Source organism: Rhinolophus ferrumequinum, chromosome 19 (genome assembly GCF_004115265.2).
Source record: "Rhinolophus ferrumequinum isolate MPI-CBG mRhiFer1 chromosome 19, mRhiFer1_v1.p, whole genome shotgun sequence".
In the NCBI taxonomy this organism is placed as follows: Eukaryota; Metazoa; Chordata; class Mammalia; order Chiroptera; family Rhinolophidae; genus Rhinolophus; species Rhinolophus ferrumequinum.
In genome coordinates, this window is record NC_046302.1 from 23,560,042 (window position 1) to 23,575,103 (window position 15,062).

The 15,062-nt window shown below is 35.8% G+C and overlaps 1 protein-coding gene across 1 annotated transcript in view; it reads right to left on the reverse strand.

Moving 5' to 3' along the window:
• Nucleotides 1–3,762: 3,762 nt before the first annotated feature.
• Nucleotides 3,763–15,062, reverse strand: part of CDH2 (cadherin 2) — a 210,346-nt gene continuing 199,046 nt past the window's right edge. The window contains exons 15-16 of the mRNA XM_033087476.1: nucleotides 14,446–14,610; nucleotides 3,763–5,164 (exon numbers count right to left, since the gene is read on the reverse strand). Of these exons, the coding sequence (XP_032943367.1) occupies nucleotides 4,958–5,164; nucleotides 14,446–14,610 (372 nt within the window). The 3' untranslated portion in view covers nucleotides 3,763–4,957. The remainder of the gene's footprint in view (nucleotides 5,165–14,445; nucleotides 14,611–15,062) is intronic.

Genomic DNA, 15,062 nt, shown 5'->3' on the forward strand with positions numbered 1-15,062 from the left:
TAATTCACTATATTAATTGGTTAATATATTATCATCTATGTAGAGGAATGAAATGCATATTATAAAATGCAACATGTGTATTCATCAAATCTCAAAGTAAACTAGACACACCACGAAATATATTTAAACCTACAGTAAATGTTATATATAATGATGAAATATACAAAACCTTTCTACAATGGCCAGAAACAATAAAATGTTTATGATCAACATTACTACTGAATATACAGGAAATAAACTAAGTAGTAATCTTGGAAAGCAGAAAAAACCTTGTCATTATTTGCAGTCATGATTATCTGTCAGGACAATCCAAGAGAATTATCCAAAAGCTATATGAACAAATACAAGAGCAAAATAAGACAGAAATAAAATAAATAAAGTGAATAAATTTTTTATACACCAATAAAAAAATCATTCAAAATCTGCTGTGAAAAGTAGACCCCACTCACACTAGCAATGAAAATTATAAAACAGTGTAATAAAGTGAGATGTTCCATGAAACTCAATGAAAGTGTATATATATGATCTGAATAGGATATTATAGTATTGAATGAGATAATAGATGAAACTATTAACTTTTCACAACTTAATAAAATATCCAATAAAATTTGTTATGGAACTTGACAAAATGTTTCTAAAATTTATGCACAAAAGAAAATGTAGAAAATATATAGAAAACTTTGATTAGAAGAACAGTGTGGAGAATGGCTTGTCAGAACTAACATTCTAGTATAACATTCTAGTATTGTGCAGGAATTAAATTAAAATATCAATGAAATAGAATAAATGATCTAGAAACAAACATTCTTTTATATGGAGATGGTATATGTGATAAAAGTGGCATTTCACATGATTGCGTTAGAATTTTTGACAAGTGGTGTTTAGAAAATAGACCATGTATCTAGAAATTTTTACGAAAGTTAGATTTCTACCTCATACAAAATAATTTCCAGGTGAATTAAAGAGCTAAATAAGTACAAAATAAGAACAGAAAACAATATAGGATAATTTTATAATTTGGAGGTGGGCAGACCTTCTCAAAAATCTAGAGTTGAAAATACTGGCAGAGTAAACCACATAAAACAAAAATTTCAGTAAGACAAAGACACCACAGACAAATTTACAAGATTAGCAAAAGATCAGGAAAAAAAAAATGCATGTAGTGAATTCTTACTAATTAATTGGAAAAGCCAAGTAATTCAACAGGGAAATTAAAATAGACAAATCAAAGAAACACAAATGGCTAACAAACATAAGAAAAAAGTCACCAATCCATCTCATTAGCATTCAGGAAAGTCATAATTAGCATGAGGTATCTTGTTGCCCATTATATTGGCAAAACATTTAAACATGTACTGCCCAAGATTGTTGAAGATGAAGGTCTATAGATTGCTGGTGAAAGTGTCAATTGGTGTAGTCTTTAATTAGGGCAATTTGGCCATGTTTTATTAAAATTTAAAATGCACATACATTTATCATGGAAAATAACTCATTTCACAGAGATTCTAGCAGTCTGTATGCATGATTTTTATTGGCAGTGTTGCAGAGGAGATCTAAATCAGTAGGAACAACCTAGGAAAACCATGTTTCTGGATGGAGTCCATAAACCACATTCATAAATATAGTTTTCAAGATTTTATTACATCAAATGGTTACAATTGTTTTACAGAGTACTTGAAACTAGTACTGTGGCCTGACTCAAATGTTAACTTCCAAAACATAAAGAATAAGGCGTTGGCTAGATTGTCTAACATTTTGTGGTTACTATTTTGAGCTGCCTAAAATCCTTTTGCCAAAGGAGGAAGATGCCTGGGTTTTGGAAAGCCTCATCTTCTTTTAGCTAAAAGGCACTTTGAGAAGTAACGTTAAAACATTTATAGTTTCAGCTATATTTAATTAACTTCTCTCCACATTCTTTAATCCAGAAACCCCATCTCCAACCATCTCATTTAGAGAAATACTCCCATGCAAAAAAGAGACATGAACGATTAACTTGTCTAAAGTAGTGAAAAAAATTGGAAGCAACAAACTACTTAGGAAATGGTTACATTAACTATATGTCCATATTAAGGAATACTATGTAGCAATTAAAAAGCATCACACACACACACACTAATATGGAAAAATTTCCAAGACACATGTTTAGTGAAAAAGGCAACTTACAGAAAATATATCACATGCAATCTCACGTTTATGAAAACAAAATAAAATCTTTATAGAAATGTGGTGTGTGTAAAAATGCTTATTGGAAAAGACTAGAAATTACACAAACAGCTATCAGAAGTTCCTCCTATAGCAGGCATGGGCTTCCACTTTTTATTAGTTTCCTGTTTTTTTTTTTTTTTTTGAAAGTGCTTTCACAAAAGAAACAGTCATGTACTAATTTCTCAAAAAAGGTAAGTTTTGAAAAATATTAATATTTATGTTTACTGATTGTGTATATATAGAATGCTTATTTTAATGCTTACAGTTTATATATACGAGTATATATTAGATATAGTCTGTTACTGTACATCAACCATAAGAAAATAATTGGAACAGTGTTTGTTTACCTATATGATACAAGTTTTAAACGTTGCAATGTTTTGAATTTAAAAAGACAGTTCAGTTTTCATTTGGATGTACAGCAACATAGAGGCGCAGTCTAAGAATCCATTTTAGAAAAGACTACTCCAATTAGCAAATTTAGTAAGTTTCATTATGGAAATTCCCAGAGGCAAGCTCTAGCATTTAATTATTAGAAAATTAACACAACAGTGTTGCTCACACAGTGAATCGATAAAAAAAGTAAATTTTCCTAATATAAAATATTTATATTAAACAAAAACACATGGAGTTAATTAGAGGAGGTATATTGTATAAATGTTTTCAAAACTGTACAGTATAGGAATATATAGTGTGATAATGACTATGAAGCAGAGAAAAATTCAGTGAGAACTCCTTCAGGGCTCTTAAAATTCACTTATGAATCATAGTAAGACACATGAACTTTTTCACAAAATTTAGTAAGATTGTTTCCCTTTCTATTCTTCTGTGACCATCGATATCAAGGCAATACTATATTGTATACTTAAGTGTTATCACCATATATACACATAAAGGGAACTACGTGAGATGGTGGATGTATTAACTTGATGGTGGAAATCATTTCATAATGTATACATATATCAAATCATCACATTGTATACCTTAAGTATCTACAATTTTATTGATCAGTGATGCCTCAATAAAGCCGGGAAAAAGTGGTCGAGTCAATGAATGGAAGTCAGTCAAAGTATGTATTTCACTAAGTACATAAAATAATGGCTTCAACAAATTGCCTGAGAATACCAGGTGTCCAAGGCACATTCCTGGGCCAGTCCTGTAACTTTTTACTGAGGTATTCCTTTCGCTGGTGTGCTAAGGGGAAAGGTCCCATTATAGTCAGTATAACCATAAGCTTGAGCAGAAAAGAATTAAAGCATAAATTATATTATGATCACACAAAGTTCACTGAAGTTAAGGATGTGATTTGCATACCACGATCAGTATAGTCTATTCCTGTGTCACTTGATGTTTTTCTTCTATGAGAATGAGAAGATCCACCATGATTCTCTCTAATGCTCATTGGACACGACTGTCAGGCTAAGGGCTCAATGGTGAATAGTGCAAGAACAAATACACATTTTTGTGCTGTTGTTCCCAACGAAACTCCAGTACTTGGGATTTTTGCAACATTCAAAGCAGCTCAAGTAGAAAAAAAAGTTCAAACCAGTCACCAGATCCAAAATTAGCATTTTATTCAGAACGCTGGGGTCAGAGGTGTATCATTTATATTCTGGTACACAATACAGAGGCAAAGCTGTTGTCAGAACTCTCTCCAGTTTAAAAGCTTTTTTTTTTTCATTTTTTTTTTTAAAAACACACACTTGGTAGTGCCACCAGTGTCAAGCCACCCCTTTTCATTTCCTTCCTTTTTTTTTTTTTTTTTGGTACAAATTATGTAAAACATTTGTGCTAAGAACTTTCTCCCTCCCCAAACAAACAAACAAAAAAAGAAAATAAAAAATAAAAAAATTAAAAAAATTAAAAATTGAGTATTCTAACTACAGCTCAACAATTGAATCAAATGTCACTTTGTTTGTAAATACTTTATCCATAACGAAAGATATAAACATGCAAAAAACCTGAATCCATTGTCCAAATAATACATACACATGTTCTGAAGTTTCTTCACTTCTCCATAGACTATGCCAATAAAACATTATGTACACATACCATTTTTACAGTGAAGTGGAAAAAATACAGTAAATAAAAAAGTGTACATGGATTAAGACCAAAATGTGTCTAACATTCTAGTTTATGAAAAAATTCAAATTTTGCTACAAATCGGTGGTATGAAAACTCCCTTTATTTGCAACCAGCTGCGTAAGTTTTAAGATTTTAGTGAAAAAAAAAAATCTAAAGTCTAAAACTAGAAGTAATGTACATTTTCCAATCTCATGGTCTCATCCCCCAAGATAATAAAATCGCTCCATGAGTTTTTTGTTTGTTTGTTTAATTCTGTATTTTAATAAAAGCTAATGCAATGTAACAAAAGCATGTTGAAGCATATCATGGTTTAACTTACTGCTCCCGCCACAAAATATTTTGTCTTTTACTTATCATTTCAGAAATCAGTACCATTAAAGCCTTAAACATAAAACTAATTCCAATCTGAAAAAGGTACAAAAAGGCACATAAAATCCCAGTGCTTCTGTACTGTAAAATTCAAGTGTAACTGAGCTCAGTGTTTTTCCAAACAGTATTGGATCACTGATATTCCCTCTGAGCCCAAATTGGTTTGCAGCCTATGCCCAAGCCTCCAGCAAGCACTGTGCTAGTAGACTACAAAGTTAAAGCCTAGCTTCTGAATGCTTTTTGGGAATATCAGTTGCAATTGTTTGTACTTGTCCAAAAACCAAGTTCACCCTGAAGTTCAGTCATCACCTCCACCATACATGTCAGCGAGTTTCTTGAAGCGTGGCCCCCAGTCATTCAGGTAGTCGTAGTCCTGCTCACCACCACTACTTGAGGAATTAAGGGAGCTCAAGGACCCGGCGGTGGAGCCACTGCCTTCATAGTCAAAGACTAAGAGGGAGTCATATGGTGGAGCTGTGGGATCGTTGTCAGCAGCTTTAAGGCCCTACAGTTTGGAAAAACAAAGAAAGAATGAAGAGAGGGTTATAACTGGCAAATCCCCAGGCAGATCTTCGTGGTCCCATGGCATCAAATGCTTATTTGTAGGTTTCCACCTATAGACCACAACATTTTCAATCGTCATGTTTCAAAGTTAGACAAAAACTAACTTATGTCTTGCTTTTGCAAACAAAGACCCCCATGATGTCTAGCTCAGTAAGGCCCAGACATACAACGGGAGGCGATGGATTGGAGAATGTGTTTATCAGATGGCAAAAATGAATGGCCAACAGCTTGAAAGTTGAGAAGGGAGAATCTTCAAGTCTGGTAATGCATCTGTATAATAGTGCATTGGGCAAGACCAGTTTTGAGTGGGTAATTACTGGTGAAACAAGTTGCATGAGATAATACAGAAGGCTATGAAATCATGTGACACGTGGACCCTAACTTATCCAGGGTGAGAGTCAAAGGATTTTGACAATGAACAGATAGAACAAAAATTATATGCAAGGCAAAGAGAGGGACACACATGAGTATCCTATGGTTCTTTCCCTCTACAAGCTTACACTCTAGCATAACAGGTAGTGTGAAATGAATGATAGAGGTCCAGGCAAACATCCTCAGGATGCTGAAAAAAAACAAAAAAATTCAGACTAGCACTGAGATCTCGGAGTTCAAGGAGGATGTGGCATTGTAGTTGACCTAAGTTTGGAAGGCTATCAAAGGAAGAATGAAGACAAGGCCAGGTGTGGTTACAATATAAGGAAAGTTACTCATTAAATAATTTATGTTCTTAACAAAACACGAACTATGAAATTAATTGATAAATTGTGATCAGGTATTATTTTTTAAGAATACAGTGACTTCTAGTTCCCAAATAAAAACCAATGAAATTATTATCTATAAACTTAACTTTTGTAAAAAGATGCATTTTAGTATATAATTCATATATCTGAAGTTAATTCATAATTATACTCTACAAAACTTCTAAATGCTGGTGGCCTTATGGTGGTCTCACTTATTCAAGATATCACGGACTATCCTACTTTAGATCGATTCTTCCAATCCACATATATTTTATGAGGACACATATGTGATTTTTATTTTTTAATCAGTATGTGCTCATCTATTTATTCTTTCAAGTTTACAGAGGGGAAAGGCAAAAAGAGCATAAAAATTATGGCTAGTGTCATTATTTATAGTGTGAAGAGATTAGACTCTGGGTTGATACCTCAGCTCAACAGGATATTAGCTGTGAAACCTTAGCTAAATTCCAAAGTTTCTTTTCCTCATTTGCAACTGTAATAACATTAAGATCATTTCGAAGATCAAACGGAATAAAGGGTCCCAAGTTCTCACCATTGTTAAAGCTCAGTGAATATCAGTTAAGAAAACAAAACAAAACCAAAACCTTTTAAGTTTAGAGAAAAATTGCCTGCTTTGGAATTAAAAAACAAAATGTGAAGACATAATTTAAGAAACGTAATGGAAGGTACTTGACATCAATCAAAAACAAGAGAGAAAAGTACATACCACCAGTTTTCCTATCCTCAAATCTGCCTTAACAACAATCCTAACCAATTAATTAAACACCACTTTTCCTCACATCAGATTATACTACTTATAACACAGAAATGCCTATGAAAATCAAATAAAGCAAGTCTTCAGCAAACTACTTCAATGTATAAAAAATAATTTTAGATAGGATTTTCTTTATCATATTTATAGAATAAACTACAGGGCAATTCTGTTAAGACTGAGGACCACAAACTACCATTTCTCAAAATTTGTAATTCCTTTCTGTGGCAGATTGTGTTACTGCCCTCAATGATTCACTCTCTTTTCCCCATAGCAGGATCACATGCCCACACGACCACAAGTGCATCTGTGAAGCCAGAGTTTACTTCCCCAACCCGCCGTCAGGTTTAGCTCTAGGACCGACATCTGCTAAATGGAATGCAAGCAGCAGTATGGAACAGAGTCTTTAACAGGTTTAACATGTCTAACATGTTTCCACCAGATCCCTCTCCTTTCACCATTGGCCAGGAGAATGGTCTGCCCCAGATGGGAGTCAGATGGGAGTTTTCATTCTGCCTGGATCCTGAAATATGTAAGACATTAGGAACCACGCCTATGCAGGCCTACAGTTACCGTATAACCTGAGAAAGAAATAAGCCTTTGTTATTGTAAGCCAACAATACTTTGGAGTCGTTAGTTACTGTCGCCTTAGTTAGTAAAAGCCAAAGAATACACCTTTATTCATTGAGTTTGCATTTATTTATTCAATTCAAGACATATTTGTCGAGCATCTATAGTGTACTGTATTATGCTTAGGGTGGGGACACAGCTATTGATAAGCTAGGTTCCATGACTGCCCTCCTAGAGTTTGGAGTCGCATTTCAGCATGTGCCCCTCTTTCCTTTTCCCTGAAAAATCTAGCAACTGCAAACGTAAGCTTCTGGTGATTGCTTTAGTTCAACACTGTCTAACTTGGGTCTACACAGGAACTGGACCCAAGAAAGATCTGAAAAAAATCAAGAAAAATCAAAGAAATTCCTGGGAAGTAAGATAGGTCTCTGCAGACAAATATGTTTTCACTACGACCTAAGGGAAAGCTGCTTTATAATACAGACAACAGAGGCAACGGCCAAGGTCACTGTGTGCAGGTCATCTGCTTTATCACAATTCAAATTTTAATTGGAATACATGCAGAGTCCTGTCCGATCCTTAAGGTGTCAGCACCAAACTGGAAATATGGAAGGGTTGAGACGAAAATTAGCTCTAAGGAGTCAACGGCAGGGCATCAAGTGTGTCTGGATTCAGTGGAGAGAAAAGCAATGGCCTGTGTATACTGTGACTTAGGAATAAACACCAGAAACTGTCTGGTCTTCGCTGGTGTGTTCAAGGACCAGAGCCTCTTCATCAAGTGTGTGAGCCACTTACTTCAGTTCCTTAAAATAAATATAACACCGGTGGATAATCTACTCCTATACTCATTCCTCAGATTCTCAACAATATTTGTTTTTAAAAAAAAAAAAAAATGTTAGCTCCTGCTTTGGCTTTCGGATCATCCTGGTAGTTACTGAATCTGTTTTATTTTTTAAAAAAACAGGTTAACGCCATGAAGTCCATCAGAAATCACCATGCTATATTAAAGAGCATCACATAGTCTCAGGTTTTAATAATTACAAAAGGACAAAAAAACACTGAACTTTTCAAGAATGCTTAGCTCAGTCATCTTTCCAGGCTGTCATACTTTAGGTCCCTTCTACTTGGATAGCACCGATTTTTTTTTTAATTTGAGAATAAAACAGGACTCGTGGATAAAGTGCTATATAAATTCCGGGTACTATTTTGGTAATTCTAAAAAGATCATAGTCAAGACCTGAGCAGTTGCCCATGACAGACATGCCACCAGAGTGGATGAATATACAGAAGAAATCCGGCGGGCCACTGAACCTCTGGAGCACACTTATGGATTCCTTTATTCTTAGTTGTGGACACCTTTTCACATGATGTGCAACACACTGTTGCCAAATTTACAAACTAACTGCATGTGTTCTCTCTCCCCGCCAAAGATCGACTAAATCGAGAAGAGCATGTGCTCGTTTCACCTTTCCTGGAGAGACAGATCTTGAACTCTGGATAAATCTGAACTATTTTCTATAGTTTGAGGTGCCTCTGTAAAATGAAAGAGCTGTGGCTCTGGCTGAATTCTTGCTGGGCTTGTATTTATAGACTTCTGATCCTATGCTTTATGGGTGCAGACATGCTTTTATAGGGACTACAAAACACCCACATTCTTTAGTGAAGGAACATGAGGGATGTAAGAGGAAAAAGGTCCTACTGATTCCCTCACATTGTCTTCGGTTGTCTCAATGCCACTGCCTTGGTTCAGGTCCTCATTATATCCTCCCTGGACCACAGCAAAAGCCTCTCTAACTGCTCTCCTGTCCTCAGTACCATTCCTGCTTCTTCCTACAAACTGCTGCTGGTTTCTCTCACACACATTAATGTCATTCCCCCAAGAAAAACCCTCCGATTGCTCTCTGTTACTTATAGCAGTATTTCCTAAGTAAGGGAGGAGTTGCCCTGGGTGTATGCAAGATGATTTTTAATTGGTGCACAGGCACTTTAAAACAATTCCCTTTATTAAAAAATTAAGTTAAAATTGATGAAAAGATTAAGCAAATATAAACGAAGTTTGCAGACAGGGAAAAAACTAGAAGGCATTACTCAAATAGCTGATGTTTGGGTAACCTACAGGATAAAGTCAAAAGTCTTTGGAGGAGCATTCAGTAAACCTAGACTGTTCCCCCACCTTTTCTGTTCCAGCTGTTTTCAACTCCAGTAACCATAGCTCCTTTAGTCACCAAAATTCCTCCGACTTCAAAATGTCATGTGCTTATGGGCATACTTCCCACTAGCTGAAATGTGATTCCCTTTGTCTGAAAAGTCCCTGCTCATATTTTTTCATTTGATTAATTTCCATTCATCTTGTAAAACCTATTAAACAATGCCACTTCTGCTGTGTGGATTTTTTTCCTCAGCCATGACTAGGAGTAATTCCTGTGGTCTCTTTGGTCCCCTGTACTTTTATTGCCATGTTTTGGTTACACTAGAGTGTAATCTCTTTCAGCAGAAGTTATTTGTATTAATTTCATATCCTGCCATCCAACACAGCGCCTGACATCCAGCAAGCATTCTACAAGGTAACTTAGTTTTTTACCTCAGCATCTTCTTCATATTTATATTGACTCCTTTCAGAAGCAGCTAGGATCTAGGTTTAAAATATACGTGGACATAAAAGTATACCATGTTTACATTACAGTGGAATTCTGTGACTTATCAACACCAACTTACAAAGTCTTTTTCTGGGAATTTCATTTTACTTAAAGCAATTTTTGGGGGGAGGCGTTTTAATTTATTTTATTTACAATTAGAGGACAGAAAGTTTTAACTCCTGAAAAGAAACTTACAATAATAATGAATATGATACTGATAATAATTAAGAGATTTTATTATGTGACAGGCGTGATATCAAGCACTTTTACATGGATTCTCTCATTTAGTCCTCACTGCAATCTTAAAAGGAAGTTCTATTACTATCCTCATTTTATATATAAGAAAACTGGAAATCCAACAGCTTAAATCCAAGGATCTTGACCTTGTACAAAGTTAAGAGCTGTTAGGTGAGGCGACTGGATTTGAACCCAAACACCCAATTCCTATAAGAGGGGATGGAGATATTTTAAAGAGGACAAATTAAACTGAATTAATAGGAGAAAAAGGTAAAAGTTTTAAATTTAGTAATTTCAAGTAAGTTATTCAAGAAGTAACTTCCGTAAGTTTTAAAATGATATTAATCAAAAGTCAGCCTTTTAACAGAAGTATGTCCTTGGATTTTATACTTCTGAGATACAGAAATATACAGAATTAGTAAAGTTATTGAAGGTATGTTAATATCTACAGTTGAGCTGAGATTAAATAAATTTGTTTCAACTTATCACCCTCTGAAGGTCATGTTTAAAGACTTCAAAATAGAGTGAAATTCTCAAGCTGAAATTTAAAAATGTGTGATTGTTTTACTTTATCTACCAGACTGGAAATGTTACCATTTTTGAGATTTGAGGCAAAATTCATTTATTATTTAAATAAACAAACTAGAAAATGTTCTCATGAGCTAACCTATTCCTTACAGCTATAAAAAACACTCCAATTATAATCACCACTGTATTATTCTTACTTTGGAACATTCAGTACTATGTTAAATTAAATAAGACTTGGAGATAAAGAAATCTGTTTGCATTTTAAATGTATTTATAAAATGTGCTCCAGATCTTTCTAGGTACTTTCAACTGTTTTAAAAATTTACACGTATTAATTGCTATCTGTACAGTTATGGAAAGATATTGAAGTCTTAATGGGCGTCTTAGATGGAAGAATCTATGTGGTGTGTTTGAATGTTATTTCTGACTGAGACCTTTTGACAGTTTCATCCCTCTCAATTTTGCCACAGAACTGACCATCACATCCCTAGACCTTCTTTTTAGTTGTTTTCTGGGACACCTGAACCTCCCTTGACTTTCTTCCTGTATCAAATGTAGGACATTTCTATGTAGAGATGTTTGGTGCCCCTTCTCTTGCACGTTTCTCTCTCTTATAATCACATTCAATGTCACAGGTTCAGTAGCCATTTGAGGAGTGATTTCCAAACGTGATCTTTTCATCCATTCATGTACTTACCAAACCCATGTGTTCTTCACTGACCCTCAGGGATACACACCTCTTCCCCTGGACCACGGGAGGGCTCAAAGGGGAGGCAGAAGGGAACACTGGGATGGGAGTTCTGAAGGGAGGTGAATCCTGGGTAAGATGGGAAGCCACTGGATGGTGCCTACCCCACACGCTGTGTACCTGACCCTTTTTGGATTGGGAAAGACTTCATGAAAGAACATCTAGAAAAAGGGTGACGGGCATTCCCTACATAAAGAACATCATGGGAAGAGACACTGACATGGAAGCTGAGTTTGGGAAGTACAAGTGCAGGTCTGTTGCTGGCCTGTAAGATGCAGGTTGGGGAGGGGCCTGAGATGAAACTGGAATGCCAAGTACCAGACCCAACGGGCCTCCTGTACCTGGCAAAGTACGGCTTCAGGTATCAGAATGTCTGCCTGGTACAAAGACCATGCTAGCAGCAAAGTAGGTAACACACAAACAGAATCTAGGTCTATTTTATTTTCTTACCTATGTATCATCAGCACAGTTACGTACACACAGACATTGAATAGTTGTTTGCTGAATGAATGATTCTAAAGTAAGCTCAGTATGATTTCACAATGAGCCATTTTTAACAAATGCAGACAATCTTCAAATGGTGAATTGATTGTATTCTAGAAGTTAATCTGCAAGTCAGTTGTCTGGCACAATGTTTTTCATGTAAGTATTGACATGTGCTCATTATGGTCTCGAGGCATTTTTCAGGCTTTGTGCTTGGGCACTGTTTCTAGGGAAAAGAAATTCCAAATGAAAATTTCTACTGTAAATCTTTCTTCTGTGGTATTAGAAAGGTTGGGTCACTGCACCTTATTAATTAGACATGCTTCTTTACCTATTGAAGAAAATCCAGTCTCAATTAAAAAAAAAAAAAGATGAATGAACACACGCATAGACACAAACACACACATACACACACATAGAAACACAACTTGGAACAACCAATATCCTCATTTTCTGAATGTAATCGGCACCAGTAGAGTGACAGGCTCCAGACTTGGGCCCCAGTGGATTCTGATCAACCGCCAACGGGGTGGTGCTCATAGCTTCCTGTCTCACACACCTGCCACAGGACTCAGCTCCTTAAGACAAAACCTAAGGGCTAGGCAACATCCTAGATGCTTTGCTTAGGCTACCCAAAAATGAACAAGAGATAGTTCCCATGTTGAAGAGAATGCACATGCTCCCATGGTAAAGAGGAAGATTGACAGTTCTAGCCCAGTCGTGGAGGCTATGGGAACTTCTGTGACTGTACCCAGAAGCACCACAGAAGGCTGCACAGAGAAGGGGATGTCTGAACTGAGTCTGAAGACTACACGGGGTCTCACTGATGGTCAAGGAGGCAAGGGCTTTGCAGTTACGTTACGGGAAAAAATGTGATGCTTTTGAGGATCTGTAAATAGTTTCATGGGGCTGCAGCACAAAGGGAGTGTAGTGGGAAAGAGGGCAGGAATCAGATTACATATAGCCTTGTAAGTGCCACGTAGTGCTTGAAGTTTATCAGTGAGACTGCAGCGTGTCATGGATGGGATGGAACCCCACGGAACACTGCAACTTCAGGGCCAGGCAGAAACATTCAGTTAAGTATTTGTTGAATTATACTGAAGTTAGAATTCTTGCTTTTAAAAAGTCCAGTTTCCACACCTACATTCAGAGGATTCATTATATCTTGAAATCTGACAACTACAAGAGTAACTGAAAAAAGTTCTCATGAAGACAAAAATTAAATTTGAGTAAAATCATCAGGCACTCTTACATATTTAAAACCAACTAGTCATATATAAAAATTCCTGCACATTCCCGTAACCAGGCCTGTATGTAATACAATGAAAATGTCAGGGCATATTTTTGTATATAAAGGAGTGGTTCTCTATTGTTTTTGCCTTCCATCTGCTTTTAAATCATGTCTACTACAAATTAAGCTATTATTACCTATTTAACAGAAGTGAACACATATGTTCAGAAACAGTATGTCTTTTAGGAACAGACAGTAATAAATAGTTGTAAAGATATACATTCTAACTTTGATTCAACACTTTTTTTAATAAACTGTTAAGTGCATATAAAAACCCAAGTAGATTGATTACATATACATACTATACAACTATTTCAAGATATCAACATATGACTGAAGGTGATATATATATGACACATGCATTCCACTTTGTAACGAACTGAGACCAATTCTGATCTTGGAGATACAGAGCGGGAGGATATGGCCAGAGAATACGAGTCCTGCCATGCATTTGCAATCAACATCAACATGTATCGCTCTCTTATAAATAAAAATTCAAAAGGAGAATTGCAGTAAAATGATAGACATGATAAAAAAAAAAACACCATCAATCATTTTACTTCAAAACTTTTGAGTGTTAAATGTAGCAGAATTCCTGGTCAGTAATGAACTAAAAGAATGCCATAATAATTTTGACAGTGAAAATCATATCTGTTATATTCAACAGAGAATTAGCTGCCTCTCACAGAAGCTCTTAAAACTCCTCAACTAGACAAGTATTTAAATCACTTACATAATATTTAATTTAGCTGCTCTTCCTACTAATCTCATTTGATGGAACTCTTTAGTCATGGGTAGGCACTGAATTCTCACCATTTGTGGATTCAAAATGTATAGTGTGAGGAAAATGAAGTGAACTATTATTACATTTATCAGTGCTGATGAATGAAATTAGAATACACTATTCATATTATTAGTCTATGTATTATAATCTAGGGGAAAAATCTTTTTGGAGATAGTGAGGCTAGAACTGATAACGTACATGAACATCACTTACAAATGCAGACTATTAATTGATAGATCTCTTTTTGGCTGATCAAAGCAATTAAATCTGTTCCCTGCCACTGAAGCCACATTTGCTTATACATAAAGATAAATGTAAGAAAAACAAGGGTGTTTTAATGCACTACATAACTTTAGTCCAAGCAATTTGTGGTCTACATAGAGATAACATTTAGCATAAAGTAAACATCCTCATAAAGAGTCTCTCTTTGTACCTCATTAATGAAATCCCCGATGTCCCCAGGGTGAGGGGCTGCAGATCGGACTGGGTACTGGGGCTCCGCGTGAATGGGTCTCTCATCCAGTCGTCGGATTCCTACCGGCTTGATCGCATCAGGTTCCACAGTATCAGGCTGCTGGAGCTGGCTCAAGTCATAGTCCTGCAAAAGACAAAACCAAACTCCCATGGTAGATGTGCATAAAAGACGGAAAGCCTTTGTGTTTGAACACATACCCAGAATGCATAGAAATGAGTGAAATTTAACATAATGGAAAAGTTGCCACTATGAGTTTTTCATGTTATGATTAAATATTTCTTTCACACTGCTCTTTCTTCTGTGCTTTTCATTTCTACAGTCTGTGCTCCATCTGTTTTACTATGTTCCTCATCAGTTCCCAATGGAAAACAGCAGTGACACGAGGTCCTACTGTAAAATGTCTAAAAAACTGACTAGAAAATATGGTTGTACCATAGAAACAAAGGCAATACTACAGGTTGATGGAGTTTATGACACACCACCATAAAGTATGGCAGCTTGGCATATTAAATATCTTAAGTTGAAGGACATTTTTCTTAAAATGGCAGAAACATGAAGGTCACTGTGACCTTCCC